This window comes from Berghia stephanieae, chromosome 3 (assembly GCF_034508935.2).
Source record: "Berghia stephanieae isolate SIO BIC M18660-M18661 chromosome 3, UCSD_Bste_1.3, whole genome shotgun sequence".
In the NCBI taxonomy this organism is placed as follows: Eukaryota; Metazoa; Mollusca; class Gastropoda; order Nudibranchia; family Aeolidiidae; genus Berghia; species Berghia stephanieae.
This window is the reverse complement of record NC_088362.1, coordinates 7780268-7789404: the sequence shown is the minus strand read 5'-3', so window position 1 is coordinate 7789404 and position 9137 is coordinate 7780268. Positions and strand designations below refer to the sequence as shown.

General features: G+C 38.0%; 1 protein-coding gene across 1 annotated transcript in view; it reads left to right on the top strand.

Annotated features, from left to right (window-relative positions):
- Positions 1-2813: 2813 nt before the first annotated feature.
- Positions 2814-9137, top strand: part of LOC144969450 (uncharacterized) — a 10232-nt gene continuing 3908 nt past the window's right edge. The window contains exons 1-3 of the mRNA XM_078908567.1: positions 2814-3053; positions 7222-8129; position 9137. The exon at position 9137 is cut by the window's right edge and continues 151 nt beyond it. Of these exons, the coding sequence (XP_078764693.1) occupies positions 2961-3053; positions 7222-8129; position 9137 (1002 nt within the window). The 5' untranslated portion in view covers positions 2814-2960. The remainder of the gene's footprint in view (positions 3054-7221; positions 8130-9136) is intronic.

The following is a 9137-nucleotide window of genomic DNA, read 5'->3' as shown; positions in this document are numbered from 1 at the left end:
AACTCCCCACTGGTGAGCAATTCCCTGAGTCCCAGGTTCACTCCCCACTGGCGCCCACCTTCTATAGTGTCAGGTTCATTCTCCTCTGGTACTCAACTCCCATATCTGGCTTCAACTTTCAATGGTATCCATCTCCCTTTAGTCCCAGGTTTATTTCCCACTGATATCCTTTTTACACAGTCCCAGGTTAACTCCCCACTGGTGTGCAATTCCTTGACTCCCAGGATCACCCCCCACTGTTGCCAAACTCCTATAACTTTGCCGGATATTGTCGGGTTTCGGCGGGTTTCGGCGGGTTTCGGCGGGTTTCGTAATAAAGCACTAATTCTTTTTTACGAAAACCGCCGAAACCGGCCGATAACCTTAGTCTCAGGTTCACTCCCGACTGGTGTACACTTCCCTGAGTCTCGGGTTCACTCCCCAGAGTTGTCTACTTCCCATAACTTTGCTGGATATTGTCGGGTTTTGTCGGGTTTCGGCGGGTTTCGGCGGTTTTCTTAAAAAAGCACTGGTTCTTTTTTACGAAACCCGCCGAAACCCAGTCCCAGGTTCACTCCCCAGTGGTGTACACTTCCCTGAGTTCTAGGTTCACTCCCCACTGCCACCTACTTCCCATAACTTTGTCGGGATTCGTCGGGTTCCGTCGGGTTTCGGCGGGTTTCGGCGGGTTTCGGCGGGTTTCGCAGGGTTTCGGCGGGTTTCGTCGGGTTTCGTAAAAAAGACACACCGCACAAGGAAAACCACGTTCAATATTGGAACTGCAAGTACTACATGTGAAGAAGTTGTAAAATTACTAGGGATCGACATAGACTACCAACTAAAATTTGATTAACACATTAAAACCATCTGCCGTAAAGCTTCTCAGCAATTAAATGTCTTAAAAAGGCTTGGAAAATACCTTTCAAAATTGAACAAGTTAACAATATTTCACTCATTTGTATTGTCAAATTTCAATTTCTGTCCACTAGCTTGGCATTTCCGTTCTAAAACTAATTTTGATAAACTTGAAAAGATACAAGAAAGAGCACTGTGTTTTATTTATAAGAGATGCGGTGATGGGCACAGTGCGCCTTTTGCATCTTATGGACTTGACCTTGAACAGAACTGAAATTTAAGTCCCGGCAACCCTTGTACTTAGCTTCCCTGAATTTTGTACAGGGCTGCGCATACGTGATTAAGTCGGTATGGACAAATTCAATCCCTCGATGGGGAGGGGACATCGATTTCTCGAAACTGTGAGATAAGTTGCCAGACTTCCTTACCAGCAAGATGAGACACTGGGTAGCCGCGAATCGACTTCCGTCGAGAACCAGCCTCACGGCATCGCCGCTTCATCAGTGGGGACCATTATTGAGATTGTGATGGTGGGGACTCTCCAGTGGGGACTCTGAAGACGAATGTGATATTTATTAGAGAATTGGGGCCACGGCGGAATCACTATTCGCGGTTGTAGAAACGTTCTCAAATCTCTGAAAATTAGTCGTCTCCTCACTGAACACAATACTGTATTTTCTGTTCAAAATGGCGTGTTGTCGAAGGGTTTTAAGTTGTGTTAGTTTGAGAAGGAAATAAGATGAGGGATGATTGAAACATTTTGTGTGACTTAGAATTGGGATATTGAACATTTCAACTTTTCCTTCAAGTCTGAAACTCGACAAGATTGTGTTTTATTTTGTTTTTGTTACCCTCCTCCACCCCGCAATCCAAGCCATGAATCAAAATTTCCCCGTCCGCACCTCTCCAACTTGTTCATTCGTTCACGTCTTGAAATCTAGAAGCTTATCTGCCAGATTACTTTAATGAGAATAGTTCCGTCCCCGTGTATTGAATTATTTACAGTTAGTTAAAAATATATTTTATAAAGTTCCAGGAATCTCTCTCTCTCTCTCTCTCTCTCTCTCTCTCTCTCTCTCTCTCTCTCTCTCTCTCTCTCTCTCCGTTGCTCGACTTATACTCATATCTCAGTGCTCCTGCAAATAATAGAAGTTACCATGAATAAATTACCTCTACTACTACAGCCGCCACCACATCATCATTACTACTACTACCACAGCAACCTCCACTACTACCACAGCAACCTCCACATCATTTTCAAAACTATAGCAACCACCACCACCTTTATATTGTCATCCTCTTCTTCGTCATCGCTAACACCACCACTACTACAACCACAACAATCACATCATCATCATTACTACCATTAGCACAGCTACCACATCGTCACCTCCACCACATCAACAAAACCATCACTACACAACAAACAGACACATCGTCATCGTCAACGAAACGCAAAATAATAGTAATAGTAATAATTTTTAACATGAATTTTAAAAAAATAAAATAAAGTAATTTTTTTTTAATAATAAAAAAATAATAATAACAACAACAACAACAACAACAACAACAATAATAATAATAATAATAATTAAAAAAATAATAATAATAATAATAATAATAATAATAATAATAATAATAATAATAATAATAATAATAATAATGTAGTTTATTTAGATTTTGCGCCCAATCCTCTTTACAATGAAGCTCTAGGCTCGTAGGCTACTCTGCTGCAATAAATACAGAACGAACCCGCATTTGCAGTACTACTGCAAATACCTAACTGAAATGAATGAACTACTCCTACTACTACTACTGCGAATAACGAATTCTAACGCTATCTATATACTATTCCTAGTACTACTGCGAATAGAGGAAATCATCATTTGCAGTACTACCTACTGCGAATAGAGGAAATCATTTACTGCGGCCTATTTTTAAACCGCTTGGACTACTGCATAAGTCACACAATCTAATCAGGAACATTGTTTACGTTGTCGACTTTCATCTCGGTTGGGCACTGGAAATGAGTGAAAAGGCATGTTCCAACCAAATTTCAATTTATCGACAATAATAAAGTGATATTGAAACAATGTTATTTAAATGTGGTATGCTTTACCTTGATTATGACAATGTATTTTATCATAGAACCCCCCTATGCCTATACCTCGGTTTTATGGTGCTTTTTGTTGGCAAACTTCCTGCTGTCCCATGCCCAGGTAAGATGAAAATCTAGACTAGACCTAGATAGTCTAGATTTCTATCTAGATATTTTTATCGCCAGTTATTGTCAGTATTCTGGAAGTGGATATTATAAGTTCGTACTTTAGCCCTGAACGCAATCTGTTTGAAACCTAAACGTTGAATGAGTATGAATATGAACAACTCAATCCTACTATTTGAAGGTGCAATGAATGAGAATGCATTTCTCCCAAAAGTATTCCAAACTATACAATGTATTGTATACAATGGACTATTTTATCACTTAAACATCTCATAGATTATCCTCCAACTCCTACGTCCTGTCTCAAGACATGTTCTTATGATAATATTGATTCATTCTGAAGACTAAATTGAGGGCAGAAAACTGGGTGGGGTTCCTTACCTCCCATAGTGGGCAGGAGGTACATAATGTGTCTTCTATCTCCCTATATCTGTTTTTCCAACATGCTTTCTGTCTTTGTCTTGGAATGAGATTACTTGGTTTTGTCCTGGTCCTGGCCGGAGTCCTAGCTGGGAGGGAAACAGTCAAATGCATAGTTATTGTTTTGGGAGATGATATTTTTTCCTTGTAAATCATCTTTCTGTTATGTATTATTATATTTGTTATTTTTAATGTATAATGTAAGCATTTGAGTGTATTCCTCTTTGTCGGGTTTTGTGCTTGTGTCCGGATGCGACTTATAGGTGACCTCAAACTCAAGTACATTGGTGGTTTGTTCTTGGAATCTACATCTGATCCTTATTTGTTCCCAGTTCCCCTTTGTCTTACTTTCTCTTGGGTGCTTTAATTGTAATTCTAGAACTTTTTACTATCCCATTTTCTTCCTTTTTACTGGCGCTGCTGATATAACCTAAATGTGTTGCAAGTGCCATAAAACCCTTAAAAACTAAAAACAAAACGAGGGCAGAAAACGTGTTGAAAAATAGGTAACCAACTGGGATCAACTATTGAACGTAAAGGAGCTGGCTTGTTGTTTGCTTTTACAAATGACTATATCCTAGGGGTTCAGATATTTTCCAAAATAAGCATGAGTCACCCCCCACTAGAGCGCTGACAGATGGAAATGAATAGTGCAAGCCACCTAAAATGAATGTCATTGTCATACTAAAAGTAAAAGCTCATTTAGTCATTTAGCCTAATTGTAAACAAGTACATTCGCCTAAAATGGTTGCCTAAGAGCCTAAACACCATCACCAGTCTGATAGGATTTTGTTTAATATATTTATGTCATGTAGAAGCCCACTGTCATTTTGCCTTAATGCATACATGATCCTATTTGAGATAACCTTTACATCTGCATTTGTTGTGAGGCAGTGGGTGTCGATTCCATAGAACATGGTACTGCAAGAATCTTGTGACGATTTGGGCTGCTCCCGGAGAGTCAGTAGAGCCAGATAGCCTGAAACATCAACAAAATAAAAGAGAAGGAGGATAGAAAGAGGGAACTCGTTGATAAGTTCCCTCGTAGTAGTCGTAGTGGAAAGTCAGGGCACTGCACTGGGCCTAGCCAGATCAGAGTGAATAGAAGGAAGGAGAGAGTCTGTGTTTCACGGCCAGACAATGGTAACAATAAAATGGAGGAAATCAAGATTTATGAACATGATACATTTACTACAGAAACTAAATTATATGTATAACACAAATAGGAACGACACAACTCTACTTATCATTCATCCTTGTTGTCTCACAATCCCTCTGGCTTTTCTCACAAGGATGAAAAACAGTAGCCAGAGATTGATGAGCTGGTCTCTGTCCCTACAGAGATACCACTTAGATGTCCGTCACATCCCAGGCACCAATTTTCTGGCGGATGCTTTGTTCCATGCTTTATATTAAGACTAATTAATTATTATGTGGTAAAATACACTTACCTCCCTAATATATATTTTTTTCTCTCCTCTTTTCAAGGGATTTTGATATGTAATGTTATTTCTCCACTATAAAATAATGGATTATTTTTGATAATCATGATAATGATAATCTGTTTATCACATTTGATTTAACCGTCTACGGGTTTCTGGCCAATACTTCAATTTTACCCTCATAAGGGTTCCTTTCTGAAATTTTTACTTGACCCCTAGAGATCCCCTCATTGATTATTATTTTTCAATTAACCCTTGTTGGGTCTTCGTTCATTTTTCATTTCACCCTCAAAGGGGGTCTTTCCTTATTAGGAGAAGGGGGGGGGGGGGGGGGGGTTGTTATGTCCTGGAAATGGCTGTTAGGACATAATCTGAACGAGTCCAGAGTTGACAGTACCTCCCTCGTGTTGCTAGGTATTCTGAGCACCTCTTTTCACCAATCAGGGTTCAAATCTCAGTAATCTGGTGCCACATAAGCGAAACACAGGAAACCAGTGGCAGTGCTTGTAAGTTTCATCCAGCTGAACAGAATACCGCCTTTCGGTCCTGTTTTATATTTATGTTCTTGTTGTGGTGTTCCTTATTCGGGGATGTCAGGAGAAAGACAAGAAGAATGGATGGATAAGTAGAGTTGTGCCGTTCCTATTTGTGTTATACATATAATTTAGTTCTGTAATAAATGTATTGTGTTCGTATACCTTGATTTCCATTTATTGTGTCATTACAATTGGTTGGCCATGGAACGTGGCCTTTCTCCTTCTTTCTCTCCTTCTGATCAGTGCAGTGGCCTGATCTCTCCTCTTTGAGGGAACTTATCAACAAATTCCCTCTTTCTATCCTCCTTCTATTCATCAATAAGCAGCCATCAGGATTCAGGGCGATCTGTCACCTTTCACGCCAATTAAAAGAGGAGTTCGTCAAGGATGTATCCTCTCTCCATATCTATTTAACCTGTACACAGAGTTTATCTTCCGTAAAACCGAGCACATTCCAGGTATTGTTATTGGAGGTAGGAGGATAAATAATCTGAGATATGCAGATGATACAGTATTGTTGGCATCGAACGAGACAATGCTACAGATCCTTGCAAATCAAGTAAACCTGAACAGTACAGCAAAGGGTCTAGAGATGAATGTTCAAAAGACGAAGGTAATGGTCATGTCAAAGAAGCCTGAAAAAAGGGCAAAAGTCCAAATTAATAATCAAAACATTGAACAAGTAGATTCTTTTAAATATCTTGGACAGACAATGACCAACAACGGAAAGAATGAGCTGGAAGTGAAAAACAGGATTGCTATAGCTAAGTCGAGGTTCAGTCAACTGAATAACATTTTAACTTCGCAACAAACGCAGATGAAAACGAGAATAAGAATACTCAAATGTTATGTCCACTCAACACTTCTCTACGGCTCAGAAACATGGACCTTGAACAAACAAATAGAGAAAAGAATTGAGGCCTTTGAAATGTGGACTTTCCATCGCCTTGGAAAAATCAGTTGGAAAGAAAAGAAAACAAATCAAGAAGTCTGTGACATCCTTGATATCATACCGACCCTAATGAAAGTAATAAAAACAAGAAAATTTAAGTATTTTGGACACCTAAGACGCCATCAAACTGTCAACAAGGACATTCTTGAGGGTAGAGTTGAGGGGAAAAGAGGAAGAGGCAGGCCAGCAAGAACTTGGATAGATGATGTGAGGACATGGACAGGATTGTCGGCAGCCGAATGCAGTCAGCAAGCTGTCAACAGGGAAGATTGGAGTGTCATTTCAAGTCGACCTCAACCCATGAGATGACACTGGAAGAAGAAGAAGATCCTCCTAGTCTTTTCCTTTTCTTTTCTTTTGTTGATGGTCGGGTTATGTGGCTCTACTGACCCAGAGTGGCTACCATGAGTGACCTGAATCATTAAAATCTGTACAATATTTTTTTAAAAGAAAGACAATGTTTTTTGCACAGCAATGCTATCTACAAATTGTAAGTCTATCCCCAATGGGACAGTGAGAAATATTAAAGGTTACTTCGAAGGGACTTACCACCAGAGTGCTTAGACATTGATTCAAATCAAAGGACCTATTGTTAAGGTCAAAGTCAAATAGACTAAGAACGGGACTCAATAATAATATATAACAAATAAGATTTCAATCAAGGTTCAAAGCATTTTATTCTTCGCATACCATTTGATTTGGGTTTGAGAGGAAAGGGGGGTGGGCAGATGAACAATAATTGTGTGACATTGCTGAAATAAACTCTAGACAAAGGAAAATTAACCATTTGTTTTTATTTTATTTTCATTTCAGACAGTAAACAAAACAATTGAGATGAGTAATGTAACGAATTCATCGAATCTGATGGACCATATACAAACAGAATTAAGGTGTTTAATATGGACATGTGCTTATGGAAATACAAAAGACATCAGCGTTGAAGTTAACCACTCAGCTGATTTTGTCTATCAACTTTGTACTCATGGAGAATTGACATCATTTAACTCTACACATCGGTGTGGCATAACTTTTTCCAGTACAGCAAAAGAAAACGCAATGAATGTTTCCTTATGTCATGTGCATTGGAAGGAAAGAGATTTGTTTTTCATGCATGAAAAAAATAGCATAAAAAAAGATAAAAATTTACTGTATGCTTTTCATTTCAAAGGTAGTAAGTCTAAGGAAAATGTGTATATACATTCCATTAGATTAAAAGATCACAAAGATTTGAATCTCTTATGTTGCATAAAATATCAACAGATAAACTATTCTAGCAATATTAATGACATTAACATCTTCTATACAACGATATTCAATGACATTTGTCGAAAAAAATTTATAAATGATGTAGAGGTCACCCTAAAGTTCTGCAGTCAGAATTCAACTCTTAATGAATTATGTTCAATTTATAGGAACTTAAGAAGTCTCATACTTCTTTTAAAAAGAAAATGCAGATGTATTCATGTCACGTCAAAAAAACGTTTGTTTAAAATGCATCGGACTAAAAGAGATTTACGAACTGGAAAAGAAATCTCTTCAGCTACTGTGTTAAAAGATTCAACATCAAAAGAAATAAGACCTAAGAGGGAGGGCCACAAAATGGAAGGAGCCTTACCTGAGACAACAATAAAGTATGAAAAAGTTGGAGATGTGTGGATTCCCAAGTTCAATGAAACAGCGTATCTTAAATTCTTGGCTAAAGAACAACTAAAACAGGATATGTGAGTATTTTCTTTTAACCTTTATGAAACATGTATGTTTGATAACTCTTCCTGGGACAATGGATAATTGTTTCAATAAGAAATGGATGAGATTGATTCTTTTAACTTTTTTATCCTTTCTCTTAATTTACTGTTTCAATTATCTTACTCAGTCTAAATGTAACTGTTGAATTATTGTTATTAAAGAGCTGCTCTGCAATTTATGTTAAGTCCATGAGAAGTTAAATTGATTTATGACAGCTCTCAACTTCAAGTAGCATACCTGCCAACCCTTCCGCTTTTAACAGATTCATTCAGATTTTCACCCCCCCCCCCCCCCTTATTCTGCCATTGTCTCTAAAATTCCAATTCAAAAGTATTAACTATGATTTTAAAAGGGGGAGGGGGGGGGGGGGTAGGTGAAAAAAAACCCCAAAGACTTCAAGGATTCAATTCTACCACCAAAAAAGTTCACAGATATTCAATTTTCCAATACAAAGGGTACAGGCTACAGACATTTGATGCAACAGGATATGATCATCTTCACCATGCTGTTCTGGGAATAAGAATTGGACAACCATTTTTCTTGTGCATCGTAGAAGACGACTAAATAGCTTGTCCATGGTGGTGTGGTGACTGTGGCCAGGAAAATTACAAATTCCGATTTTTAGTCTCGAATTCCTATGTTATGATTTCACTTTTTGAATGTGAAGGGATGGTAGGTCTATAATAGTGATTTCTAATATTCTTTTTTCCTTATTTATTAATGTCACTGAATAAATTATGAATAAATTTCCTCATTGTGTCAATATGTTTGCTGTGTAATCATTTAATAATGGTATAAAAACGGTGATGAAATAAGAGTAAAGTTTAGGCTGCATTTTCCGTAGGAACATTTTCAGGTTTGGCAAAGTATCGAGATTTTAGTTTCAGGTTTCAGCACTTCTTCCTGCTGGCACACATGGATTGATTGCTATTTACTTTAAAAAACACACACACACAAACCTTTCCATATATTTATTTCACAGA